Raw genomic sequence first — 14,564 nt, forward strand, 5'->3', positions numbered from 1 at the left:
ACTCAAAGCATGTGATCCCCTGAGAGTTTATACCAGATAGAAAACATGCCATTCAGGACCTGTACAAGCTCCTGGCAATTCCATTTAGTAGCTCCTATGATGCTGCTCTGGTCACTACCACTAAACCCTTACGGAATTAATAAGTTAAATTAGAAATCTAAGCTCCTGAGGCATCAGGGTATAAAACTATAGTAGGACTCTCTTGCCACTGACTGCCATTATAATTCTGATTTTGTTGGGTATGGCAGGGAAACCTTACTAGCTTTTATATCCATTTAGTTTTTATAGTGTTAATTCCCATTCAATGTCAATATTGCTTTTGTTATTGTTTTAATTTCTTTTTTTTTTTTTCAATGTTTATTAACCTTTGAGAGACCGAGAGAGAAAGAGTGTGAGCAGGGTAAAGGCAGAGAGGGGGAGACACAGAATCCCAAGCAGGCTCCAGGTTCTGAGCTGCCAGCACAGAGCCTGAAGCGGGCTCGAACGAACAAACCAGGGGATCATGACTTAAGCCAAAGTTGGGACACTCAACTGACTGAGCCACCCAGGCACCCCTATTGTTTTAATTCCTAATGTCTTCCAGGTATGATGTTAGGTACTGGTGAAAATCTGATGGATTATAATAGCATCCATTCCTTCCAGAATAAAGGCCAAACAAATCACCCTGGCTTATGGAGCCCTCAAAGATCTACCCCTACCAACATCAACACCTCTGTTCCCATCGTCCACCCTCTGGGGTGCATCCTGCCTTCTAGCCACATTTAGAGTTCTCTGAAATCGCGTGATTTTGCTTACACCTCCAAGATTTTGATGTGCTGTTTCTTCTAAGATAGCCTTCCTTCTACTTGTGAAGTGAATTCCTATTTACCCTTTTACAACTCGGTATCAAACAGTACCTTCTTATTAAAATAGTTATGACAGTGTTGGCTAACAATGGATTTCCATTCCAGTGCTTCAACTCCTGGAAGACATAGCAGGACTCACCTCTTACTCATCTTCTACTACCAGCAGTTATAATAATACTTAGCACATGATAGGAGCACATGTCTGTTTAAAGACTGTATTTCAATGAACATGCAATTTGAAATTAATATATAAAGCAAATAAGTGTTTTAAGTTTGTATTTATTTTCTTACATAGAATTCATATTATAGTAATCTATCATTTTTAAATGTCTTTTAATTTTTTCCCACTAATTTAGACTGCTCCCTTTTTTATATACAAAGCTGAAACAAAGACCTTGGTAGATAAACAGAAAGGAATGGCATATTTCCGAATTAAAAAAAAAAGTTCTAAGTAAATTACCTCAATTATTGTTGGTTTCCCCACATTTTCAGCTGTTGGAGACCCATACAGGACACCATCGCTATATGGTGTCCTTTGGATATATCGAAGCCATCCAGGTCGGTCTGGGTAACCCATTAAATTTGTGTTAAATGTTATAGGATCATTACTAATCTCGCCTAGATAAGAAACACAGAATTAAGATATAAGACAGTTATTTTCACACATGTTGCTTTGGTAATTTCAATCAAAATATTTCTAAAAATTTTTCTTACATTTGTAGCAAACTAAATACACATCAAAAAAACAAAACAAAACAAAACAAACAAACAAACAAAAACCCAACCCATCTGGGAATTTCAATTAGAGCCTCACATAAAGAAAACGTCTTTTTGGTTATTTAGTTTGCCTGGAAATCTTATGTAACAAAGAAAAGCAGTCATACAATGTTTTTAGAAATTTGCTTTCTTTTCTTTCTTTTCTTTTCTTTTTGTCTTTCTTTCTTTCTTTCTTTCTTTCTTTCTTTCTTTCTTTCTTTTTTTTTTTTTCTTGTCACATAGGAGTGTGAAAGTTCTGCCAAGGAGACAACAATCTTTCAGGAAAATCTTCTAATCATGCTGATGCACATATTCTCTTGAGAAGCCTTTCTTTCATAACACTCTGGATACTATCAAACTAATCATAATGGACATCTCAAAATGATAAAAGTATCATCAAAACAAAAATAATGTAATTTTAAAACTTTGGAGAATGTTATAAATCCAAAAAGAACTGTAATTAATAAATAATAATAATAGCACCATTTGTTAGAATGTGCCTGGTCTCTATAGGCACTATTTCACCTGATTTTCAAACACACCTATAAAAATGTTGCTAATAATATTAGCCCTAATTTTATTCATGGGATATGTAATTTTCCATGTTAAGTAACTTCTCCATGGTCTTATAAAATGGTGAAATTAGAATTTAATCCTGGCAGATTCCAGAAACTATGCTCTTAACTACATATTTTCTTCACAAACATTGGAGCTACTGCTCAAAAGGCTCAGCTATGTTGTTTTGCAAACACAGAATGCCACATAAAAACCTTTTTTTTGGGGGGGGGGGGGTGCCTGGGTGGCTTAGTCGGTTAAGCAACCATCTCTTGATCTCAGCTCAGGTCATGATCTCATGGTTTGTGAGTCCGAGCCCCGCATCGGACTCAGGGCTGACAGTGTGGAGCCTGTCTGGGATTCTCTCCCTCTCTCAAAATAAATAAATAAACATTAAAAAAATTTTTTTTAAATGACTTATAAAAAGATTATTTTTTTAATGCTGGTGAGAACATGATTAACTATTTTCTATGACTGTTTTCAGGTATGTTATTCATCACATAATTTACAAAAATAACATTTATATTAATTCTAATGCTACAATTCTCAGAAAGTTCATTGTTTGTTACTTAGGAGTCATAGTAACAAATATATTTTTGCTTGCTACCCTTTCTATATTTTAATTAATTTGATGGTATTCATCAAATGGGGCAGAGAGAGAATGAGACACAGATTCTGAAGTAGGCTCCAGGCTCTGAGCTGTTAGCACAGAGCCCGGCATGGGGCTCGAACGCACTAATTGTGGGATTATGAGCTTAGCCAAAGTCAGATGCTTAACTGACTGAGCCATCCAGGTGGCGTTAAACCAACAGTGAATTAAATAAGGTTTCACAATTAGTATTATTTTGAAGGAAAAATTAATCTTCATTATATTATGAAGTTATATAAAATTATCTCATATTGTAAAAGCTTTCTTGAGAACTCTTTCTAAATACCATATTTCATTCTCTTCTACAACATATGTATAGTCTTCCAAAGATCAATATGGTACATAAGAATCGAAGTCTTAATACGGAAAATCATAACTGTACAGCTATAATTATTTCTACACGAATACAGGTAGGTCATTTGTCAGAAGCACAAAACTCAACATTGGAAAACTAGAAACAAGCTTTTTTTTTTTTTAATTCAAAAATGAATTATTTCCTTCTGTGATTAAATTTTTAATCTTAAAACAGGAAATATCCCTACAACAGCCAATTTGTCACATTTACAGACCATTTTGAATAATGTTAATAATATTTGATCATAGACCTTGTGAGTCATATACACTGAACAAAAAGGAAAATTTAGCAAATTACCCACTTGTTTCCCACTGAGAACATACCAGGCTTGGGGTAAGGTGGAAATTCCCCCTTAAAATACTCTCTTTCCAAAACATGAACAAAGAGGACACCTGCAGATGGGTACACATTCCGATCAGAGTGCACCTTCGAGAAAATAGTGTACACTGAAAACAAAGGAAAGATAAGAGATCGAAAGACAGATAATGAGAAACGCTCATAGTTTGCTTACACTGCAAAGAAGGGTTTTGCTTCTTTAGAAATTTCTGGGAGAACTGAAGCAGCATGCAAGATATTGTTAAGAAGTTTGTTTTAAAGGGAAGTGACTTCAGGACAAAACATGAAACAACTCTTTCAACATGGTGTGTTTAGACACTCTCAAATATTATGTAAACAAAAGTAGGCACATTTAATAATTAAAGCTGTTATTAAATAGGAAGACATTCATAATATTTTTTTGGTAATTTCTTTTTATGGAAATTATTACCAACAAAATATATGATGAGAACTGACCCACCACATAATTATGATTAGTTTCTTTTTTCTTTTTTCTTTTTTGAAAGTTAAGTATAAAGAGTAATTTTTAAGTGGTAAAAATCTAAACCATATTAACTATTTGCCTGACAAAGCGTAGCAGACTATATAATATCAAATGTATATAATAGGTGACTTTCATATACGCTTATAAAAATGCATTGGATACTTTTTCCTCGTATTTATCCTAGAAATCATTTACTCCATTTTACCTGATCTTGACTTTTAATAATTCTATTAATCTATTCTAGTATGCTACATCCCAAATAAACATAACAATCACATAATAAAATTCAGCGCAAATAATTTCTTTAAATGAAATGGGGCAGATTTCATGAGTTACCGATTACTTATGTGATGTGAGTACATTAAAATGGCTAAATTGGTTTAATTAGTTCCCACCTATTCTTTTTCCTGTGATATCATCATCTCCACCAACACATTACTGCCATTACACTTGTCACCTCTACAATCTCTTTTAGTTTTTATCTTCCTGATTGGCTAGTGGTGGCAATTTTTAAACAGATAAATCCTATCAGGTCAGTTCTTTCTCTTAGTCACTGATGGATTTGTGAATGTAGTAATTAACCTTGAGAACCTCAAGGCTGCTTACCCTAGGCTCACAACTAAAAGCCCTAGATAGCAAAATCACTGACAGTAAATTTTTCAGCATAAAAATACAAACTCTCACAAAATGCTTCTTTATCTGTGAAAACTTGTCCCTGCAGTTCTATGGATGGCTGACAAAAATGGAGAACTGAATGAAAATATTGTAGCTTCATGTACCCATAGCTTTGCTACTAAAAACACAACTTCAAAGGCTATATAACAGATGGAAGGAAGCTGCAAGTTATGTTTAAACTAGGTACGTAGAGAGACTCCTCTTTTCCTGACTTGATTTGCTAGTATTCATAAGTACTCTGCACGTGGCCCTTAGAATACCCAACTTCTTCCCCCCAAGAACAATTTACTCACCTGTGGAAATGGTCCCATTCCAAAAAAAAAAAAAAAAAAAAAAAAGAATGAGCAAGTCACAGAAAAATAGAGAGGATGGGAATGTGAGATTTTTCATCAGTTGGATTCCACAGCCTCCCCTGAATGCCAGGTGCTGTGGAGAATGTGAAAATGGAGGAGGCCCAGTCCCTGCCTTCCATGAATTCACCATTTGGTTTGGGAGACCAATGCCCACCTAATTAGGTACGTTCCCAGACGTATGGACTGCTCTGGCAATACATAGTAAGATGGTGAGGAGCAATGGAAGCTGGAAAAGATCTGGGAAAGATTTATGTAAGAAGCAGAGTTCCATATGGCTCATAAAATACTAACAAGATTCTGAAACTCATAGATGGGGATTCGGGCATTTCGGTGGTGAAAACTTGTAAGACACAGTCGTGGGATACTGGGGGGACCTTTCAAGGAAAAACAAATTAAGTTGTGATCTTGAGATATATTTAAGGCAAAAGGAGAAAAACTAGGAAGAAGAGTCAAATTATGGAGATTTGTGAACCCCTACTGAGAAGTTACTTCATTCTGTATGTCGAGGTGGTTAAATTCTAGATCACAATCCTATCCTCAAAGCACAGGAGTACTTTAAATAATCTAAAGGAATCTCTCTAGAGTTTACGTAATTTATTCTTTCTAGAGATTAAAACACCTTGAAGTCCAGCACTGAATTTTACTTACCATTGTTATTTTCTTGGCACTTAGAAGGTGTCTGACATATTTGAATAATTTTATCAATGCCTGTTGAATGGATGAAAACCTTCTACTTAAAAAGCACTGTGGAGGTAAACACAGGTGTTATGTTTGTGGACTAAATGTATACATAATACTTAACTTAAATTTCAGCTTTTTAACGAATTAATTCTCACATGTGTGTAGCAGTTTATGGGTTATCATCCTCCATTTACATTATAAACTAAGAGTCTCCCTTAGTTTTTGCCGCCATCAGGTAATAAAAGCTAGCTTCTAAAGCCAAAAGAAAGGTTGTTCATATTAAACAATATTGAAATGATTCTATTTACTATATAGCCCTTGGCAAGGCCTGAAGGGGAACCACGAAGGGGTACCTGCCACTGCACATCACCTCACTACAAGGACTAGTATGGAACATCTCAGTTTCCGCTTGCATAAAAACCATTTCTGTGATCTACAGAGCCAAACCACAATTTACCATGGCCCTCGTGGGTTTTAAGATGACATGCACATTTCTTTATTCACATGTACTCAATTGCCTTTCTGCAATGTGCTGAACTGCATACTTGCTGGTCAGTTACCTTGGCAACTCTGCAGTAAAGGCTGCTTCACTGTAAGTATAGTACGCCATTCACTCTGAGAAAAACATGATATGGATGTATGGCACATTCATCATCTAGAAATGGAAAATGACTAAGCCACTATGTTTTGTTTGTGAAAATGATACTTCCTTTCTGCAGCATCAGTTGAAATTACGGGCACCCACACAACATTTTAGAGAAGGGCCCTTTACCCTTCCCTTTCCCATTTGTTACCTGCAAAACAAATCACTCTTCAACAGAGGCTATCTGGGCGGTATTTACACCTAGCTTCCTTTTGGAAACAACACGGGACACAGAATTCCAAGTTACAGGCTCTTGTTCTAAGCATGAGCTATATAAATAACGCCGATTTGGTCTGCACCGACACCAACAATGGCTGTGACTCAGTTAACACGTGTTGCATCCACATGTACCTATGCAGTACTCACAAACAGAAAGCCTGAAGTGTATTGCTTTCCTTAAAGACAAATCTTAAAAATCAAATTTAAACATTCTAAGAATCCATAGTACTAAAATCTAATGATCTCTGAAATATACATGTGTACAGTGTCATGCTAATCAAACTGAGGTCACAGGCTCTGGTCTCTCTGTGTATCACATGGCTTTGCAATTGTCTACGGCTGCAAATCCATTACCTCTGCAAACACATGCCACTGGAAACAAATGAAACTGAAAACCAGTGTGTGGCTAAATCCCATGCAAATCCATCACCATTAATGGGAAAAACAATTAAACCAAAAATTCAACCCACAGGGGGTCAAAAACAGCATCTTCAAACAGCAAGGGTAGCTAGATTTGCAAAGATTAAAAACTGAGGACAGTCACAGAGAGCAGATTTTTTTTAGGAAAAATTACATATCTAAGAAGAGCAAAAGGGTGTGTGGGCAAGGGGCCAGGGTCCCTAAACTCAGTTCAATGTTCTTCATTACCATGCTACCGAAAACTTTACAAAACTGTTCTCTGTACATTTTAGTCATAAGGTACAGAAAACTACAGATCATGTCAACAATCATGTGACAGCAGAGAGCCAAGAATCAAGTAACAGACGGTGATGGCAGTAACAATAAAGTGGGGCCTCATGCTAGCTAAATAGCATCCTGTCTTCCTTTATTAATAGTCCATTTGAAATTTCTCCCTAAGGGAGCCACATCGTGATGAGGGTGTGCATTTGAGTGCTTATGTACAATTACTTAAAAACAAAAGCAAATTTGGATGTATTTAGTAAACATGAAATTTTGAAAGGATTATGGTGGTGCATTGCTAGAATTTATAGCATATAACTTCACAATTATCACAAGGATTATTTTTAATGGCATATGCGTGTGTACAGGCACGTACAAAGTCCCTTCTCTACAAAAAAGTCCAAAGAACACTTACCAGACCTTTTTCTGCATCACCAAGAACAAGTGCACGGTTATAAAATAAACTAGCTGCTGAGTGTGAGACCCTGCAAGTCCCAGCGAGATTTAAATCTGAAAGCTGTCTCTCCACTGAAATCTCTGAGAAGAAAGTCATAAAGTATTGTCAGTATTCACGTCCAGGTGGCCTCTGTTAGGCACCTATTATGTGTATATCTCTCTCATAGATGCTTTATCAACAAATTAATCATTCTAAAGGGTCCATTTATATCATCACTTTCTAACTTTTAAGGTTTAATAAGACACAGTAAATTCTCTCTTTACCAGGAGACCCAAGGAAGGAAACAGTTCAGAGAGCTGAGTTTTCTAAAGGATGGAGTCCATCCTTTTTCATGATGGTACAGCATCATCATTTGGCACATCAATTATTGCACTCTGCTCTATTATACAATGACGTCCTTATGGACCGTTTGGTTGCCTTGTCATTTACTGATCACACACCTCCGCTAGTGGGTCCCAGTCTGCTAATGCTTTTTAAGGTTGTGTGTTTTATAGATTTTCTGTTTTCTCATCTGCAGACAAGTTGTCAGCTGTCATTTCTCATTGCTATCAGTATGTTTCCTATAGCAGCTTCTCTATCCCTTCTAATTTGCTGCTATTAATCTGCTGCATGCACGTTTAGAAACCAGACTACCAAATGAGGTGGCGTTGTGTGTTAAAGTAAGAACAAATTTGTTCTGTCTTAACGCACGCGGGGCTCTGCTAGATGTGAAAAACAGGAGCCTGCATTTGCCGCATCGATTTTGGCCACCTTTTGTGGCAGATTTCCTGGTCCTTAGTTGATGCGGTATACTTCTGAATAGATGATCTTACTATAATTGGGACACAGCCATTATTTGAGATGGCAGCGTAAATTCCATGTATTAAATGCATTCAGAAATAAATAAGTGTACCATAGAAAGTCTTAATTCAACCCATACATTATGTAAACACGAACTGTCAAATCAAAATGAATGGATTTAATGTGTTGTATAAAATAATTTCTTACATATCTGCTGTGTGGGAAATATACTGCATAATTTAAACAAAGAGATCTATTGATTAAGTGATCTATTACCTTCAGCAATAGCTAAATCAGCCTAAGAATATTATAACGCACTATAATTAATAAGTAATTTATTATTAAGAAATTAAAGTCTACTTCTAAAAGCATTTCAATTTTGTTAATTTGCCTCTCATGTTCAGAGAGTTTTAAGACATAAGCTGTTCAATGGGAAGCATGACAAGAGTGCTTTGAGTGAAAATTACTTAAATAAGATGGTGCATATTTCTCAACTGTTCATAGCACTGCCTGAAAAAAACTGGGGGTAAAAATGATGAAGAAGACTTTTAAGTACGTTTAAGATGAATGGTAATACTGAACAGCCATTTATCTGGCACAGCTTTGAAAATAAACTTTTGCCTAAGCAATGAGACATTCCGATTCCTCAAAATCCTCTTTACCTTAAATCCTTATGCTAATCCTAATGTTAAGAACCAGGATATCATTTTAAAAGAAAGTTACGTAAAAAATACAATTGCTAAACTTATTATATGGCCATCCCTGGTAATTAAAACTTATAAGTACTGTCAGGAAAAAAAATTAAGTTTGGTCTTATACTTTATGGCTTTACCAGCTAAAAGCCTTGGAGCCCCTGAACACACAGCACCACAAGAAGCTGCTACCAATGAATCGGGATGGATTCTAAGAGATGAAACTCATTTGCTGTCTCTGCCTCAAGAGAACTCATTTCAGGGTTTCAGAGTCCGATATATTTATTGTTTCCTTCCCAATTTATTTTTTAATGTATTATTTCTATAGCCAAATTGAAATTTAATTACTAACCTAGATAATTGCTGTAGAAAACTATTCTGAGGAACATCAGTATCCAGCTAGGTACACGACCTTTCTGTGGGGTTTCTTTTCCCCCTCTCACTAAGATTTACCTTATATTTGATCAATCCAGGTTTATAAATCCTGGCTTGGAATCAAAAGTTTTTCTCAGCAGTCTGCCCTTCACCTTTGAGTTTACTCAACATCAAAGTACTGCAGGCCATTCATTTGGCGGTGGTCAGCTACTGTTTTTATTTCAGTCACAGACCATGCCTAGGCTGTAGAATTCATCACAGGGAAGGCATTAAATTGCTTTTTTAACTTCATTCCTTTAAGAGATAAGGCCACTTTTCTTTACATGAGGTAGAAGAGAAACACTGCATCTTTTTCTACAAAAAGCAAAAGGTTTTTTTTTTCCTCCTGACCAAAGCCACTTACCGAAACTATTTTTCTACACTGGAGTGAAACGTCTTGATTTTCCATATAATGATCACATGTTTTTGTTTTGTCCTGTTGTTTTTTTCTTAAATGTCAGTTGGAAAGTGGTTGCAAAACATTGTTAATTGGTGATCGATGAACTTAGTCTCGTGAACGCTGCTGTTGAGAAGGGCTTTAGATGTCATCCTGCCTGAGCATGCCAAATATATTTCTCTACTAAAGACAGATCATAGCATTACTTCCTACTTGGATATGGCCTCAGCATTCTTCTCAACCCAGAATTCCTGACAGACACTATCAATCGGAATTGGCATGCACTTGCCCCCCTGGAGAGTTCAGTCCTTCATTTTATAGATAACAAAATTGAACCCAGACAGACAAAATTATAGGTTCAAGCCTACAGGAGAAGTAAGAGGAAAGGCTGGGACTTGAACCCAGTAAGTCATGTATTTTGTTGATTTGGAAGCATAAGGTAATACATTTGGTGGTTGTCTGTACCTTGTATTATTACGATCTACTACAGCAAGCTAATTATGTTGCATAATGCCTGCACTTTCTTAATCTTTTGTTTGATGACAAACCAGAATTTGTCCGAGTTCATTCTTCTATTTTGTGAAGTTACCGTAATAACACTGCACAACGGGAAGAAGTGAGTTGACAGTCACAACTCCAAAAAAGAAACAGACCTGAAGATTCTTTTGTTTAAAGAAAGAAACACACTTGAAGTTTAAAAGGAGACATTTCAGCTGGCATTACCTGAGCCTAGAAGGAGAAACTCATATCCCTGATAGATGGTCTTTTGAAGTCCTGGAACTTTGTGACTCTTCCTCCTAAATTTGCCACCTTTCAGAGGCAAAGAAGAATATATATTTTCAGCCATAGGAGCACTTCCTGCTCCTCTCCAACCACAGAGGAAAAGAAGTCATCTAGAGAGATATTTCCATCTTCAAGGCATGCCAGTCCTTGACTGTCAGTAAGCTAAGGAGGAGCTCCTTTAAGACAGCAGAAGAGAATTCTAACGAATTATTCAGAGTACATATTACTTTATTCCCAAGAAGGTCAAATTAAAGTTTAAGTTTAATATTAAATAATTAGGAAATCAGTACATGATTATTTTGACTTTCTCTAAGGAGAAAGTTTGTTTCTTAGGGGAAAAAATAAGAAAAGTTTATCAGTAAACCTAAGGCTCACCCATTTTGGAAAGTGAGTTGTGTTAAGAAAGAAAGGAGAATTTGAAAACATTTATCTAAGTGAAGTATATGAATGAGTAATGTGAAGGCTTATTCCTTTTTTATTTAAATTATTCTGGGATAAATTTTAAGTTCCTCTACCTCCACCCTAGGGGAAAAAAAAAGGAATCTATATTTAGAATGCTCTTTATGATTTTTGTAATTTGTGCCAAGATAGAATGATGCCAACTGTGTGACTCTGAGACTTCAAATTCCTCAAAATCCTATTTACAGAAGAGATACCATCCCACTGCTAAAATTTAGGACAGAGCATTATTTTAAAAGGTATAGAAAAAATACAATCACCAAACTTACTTTACTCTATAAATGCTCTTAGAATGTTTTGTGCTCTCTTGAAATTGTCAAAAAGAGATGATTGGAATTCACGGTCAAGAACATCTCAAAGAACATTCGATACCTGAGGTAGCATTTAAAACAGCCTTGCTCTATGAACCACTAGAAACAATTCTCTTCGTACAGTTGATAAGGCATCATTCTCTGTATATTTTGATAATACAGAACTATAGAGATAGTATTTAAATGGGATGAGAAGACCAGGAAGGGAAAAAAAGCTAAAGGTTGAGTTCAAAGAAACTGAGGATGTGGTATCTCAGTAGATTTAGGATGTATTGATCACTTCTATTTTGAGAACTGTAATTATCACTCAAGTTCCAAGGAGAAAATCAGTTTGGGATCCAATGAGAGCATGAAGTTTAAAAGAGGAGGAGACAAGTATCTCTTGAAGATTCTGGAGAATGCTGCATGCAAAGATCTTGGAATCGCACATTTTACTAAGAAAGCACCACAGCAGGGGCACCTGGGTGGCTCAGTCGGTTGAGCGTCCGTCCAACTTTGGCTCAGGTCATGATCTCGTGGTTTGTGAGTTCGAGCCCCTCATTGGGCTCTGTGGTGATAGCTGGGAGCCTGGAGCCTGCTTCTGATTCTGTGTCTCCCTCGCTCTCTGCCCCTCCCCCACTCATGCTCCGTGTGTCTCTCTGTCTCTCTCTCTCTCTCTCTGTCTCTCTCTCAAAAATAAATAAACATTAAAAAAAAAAAAGAAGAAGAAAGAAAGCACCACAGCAGATGACTCATCGGGGCTCAACAGCTTATTGTGGAACACCTTTTTGGCAAATCAAGTAGGAAATGGAGGGACATGCTCAAAGATAACAGGAGTTCTAGAGATCAAAGTGAAAGAGAAGAAACTGAAGAAAAAAAGAATGGATGACTGTAAATTTAGTGCAGAATGGTGTGAAGTCCAAAGGGAGAGCTTTTGGTGATCTCATGTGGGGCACCAGGAAGCAGAGCAAGTCCCAAGGCCTCGGGAGATGAAGAGATTTAGTACATTGCAGATGGCAACACCGAGAGTCATCTGGGGCCATAACTAGGAAGATCAGAAAACAGGAAGAGGGGATATGCCTAAGAAGCTGAGGGCCCTCAGCTTGAATAAGGAAGCATCCAGATACTGATGATCATCATGGGTAATTCCCTTGAAGAAACCAGGAGGAATCCCTTGAGAATATCTAAGGAAGGTGTGGGGAAAGGACTCTGAGATGATGGGCTTCGGTCCTGGAACAAATGCATTTTTTAGTGCTTTTTTAAACAAAGTTTTGTGATCTTCTCATGGGAAGTTATTGTTATAAACCTCTATGTTTTATTATGGATATTACCAATCAAAATTCCTTTAAAAACGCAAAGATATTTGCGGGTTTGTTTCAAAAACAGCAGAGTAGAAAATTGGAAGCCTCTGTCTTACTGTGAAACAGACCTGGAAGTGGATGATTCCAGCTAAGGGATAATTTGGCGCTAGCTGGAATAAAGCTAGTGACCTCTAATTTTAGAGCTGTATGAAGAGAGTGAGGTAAGCCAGGAATCATTCCTACAAGGTACCCAGGATTTGTTATATGGCAGTAAAGCCATTTTTATCACATAAAATTACTTCTCTTCTAAACACATTTTTAAATTGCTATTTTTATAGACACTTTGGTTGCCCCAAAGTCATGGAAACCAGGCTACATGCAAACATGCAGGAGCACATATAGCCAAAATTGTGTATGTGCATATGTGTGGTTGGGGTGGGGGGTGGTGGGCAGAGATCTTAAAGGCAAATAATCAAGAAATGTTAAGTGAAAGCTTATGATGATAATCAACATTTTGAAAACAACTCATCTTTTGGTTATTAAGTAAGTCTTTTTCTCCCTGATGAAATGCATTATTTCAAAGGTCCTGGCATATTGCTAATGGACACATTTATGATAAGGAAGAAAAAATTTAGGAAAAAAAAATCATCCAAGGGTCAGGTCATCTTTCCAATAGAAAGTAAGTGCCATCTAATTATTTAATAGCAAAACATATCAATTTGGTTTTGCAACAACAAAAAAATCAGTCAAAAAACCATCCACAATTAGCCAAAATATTTTATGACCATTTTTCTAAGGTTGAATAAATACTGTTTTTAAAATGATTTATGTTAAATGTGCTTCTTAATGTTTTTCAATGTTGTAAATAAATTGTTATAATAACCACACTGGGACAATTTTTATAAGTGGCAAGGTAATGACTGGATAAGGGTCACAATAGGTTAAAAACAAGAATTATTTTTAGTTAAAAAAAAAAGGCAAACTACAGCAAAGGAAAAAAAAATTTAGAAAATAATGGATTAAGAACATAGAGGATCAGAAGTTTTAGAAGATTAGGAAAACAAAATCTGATTTTTTTCAGACTGACTTATCAAAAAAAAAAAAAATCCACACATGACTAAAAAAGCAAATGGGATACTGGAAGCGAACATTTAATTGACCCCCCCAAAGGGGATTTAGATTTACCACCTAAACTCACCATCTTTCTTCCCACCAGTCATTTTTCTGCTGAAAATATAATTGTTGGCCTGTTTGGTCTTCCAGTTAACTGTTCCATTTATGCCATCAGCACAGCTTAATAAAAAAGCTTTTCAGAATAAAACAAATGCACAAAAAATGAAATTAATGTCACATTAAAATGACTATCACAGATCAGCTACTATTAACTGGGATTAGATTCCTTTCAGCCCACTAGCTGTTTAATTCCATTTACTAAATATTTGTTGTGTGTCACTACAAGGAATATGTAAGGATATAAGGTAAACAAGATACAGGTTCTGCAACTCAACAAGTCCACAATCTTCAGGGATTGATCATTCATGTACACAAATATGAATGAAATATATATGCATATAATCATTACACATATACACAGTGGTAGAGAGAGAAGTACTACAAAACCCTCAGGGGGGAGCCATAATCCCTGGATAGGGATGTTGTGATAACTTTAAAGTATGTTTTACATTTTACAGTTGAGGGGGCGCCTGGGTGGCTCAGTCAGTTAAGGGACTCCCACCCTTGGTGTCAGCTCAGGTCATGA

The 14,564-nt window shown here is 36.3% G+C and overlaps 1 protein-coding gene across 10 annotated transcripts in view; it reads right to left on the bottom strand.

The window, feature by feature from the left end:
- Positions 1–14,564, bottom strand: part of SGCE (sarcoglycan epsilon) — a 70,100-nt gene that overhangs the window by 38,935 nt on the left and 16,601 nt on the right. For 4 of the 10 annotated variants that reach the window (XM_030307970.1, XM_030307969.1, XM_030307968.1 and 1 more), the window contains exons 2-3: positions 3,484–3,606; positions 1,306–1,463 (exon numbers count right to left, since the gene is read on the bottom strand). In XM_030307970.1, the coding sequence (XP_030163830.1) occupies positions 1,306–1,463; positions 3,484–3,606 (281 nt within the window). Of the gene's footprint in view, positions 1–1,305; positions 1,464–3,483; positions 3,607–5,656; positions 5,712–14,003; positions 14,112–14,564 lie in introns of those variants that run through there. The other 6 variants (XM_030307973.1, XM_030307975.1, XM_030307974.1 and 3 more) reach the window with 3 other exon arrangements.

The sequence above is a fragment of the Lynx canadensis genome, chromosome A2, assembly GCF_007474595.2.
Source record: "Lynx canadensis isolate LIC74 chromosome A2, mLynCan4.pri.v2, whole genome shotgun sequence".
Taxonomy (NCBI): Eukaryota; Metazoa; Chordata; class Mammalia; order Carnivora; family Felidae; genus Lynx; species Lynx canadensis.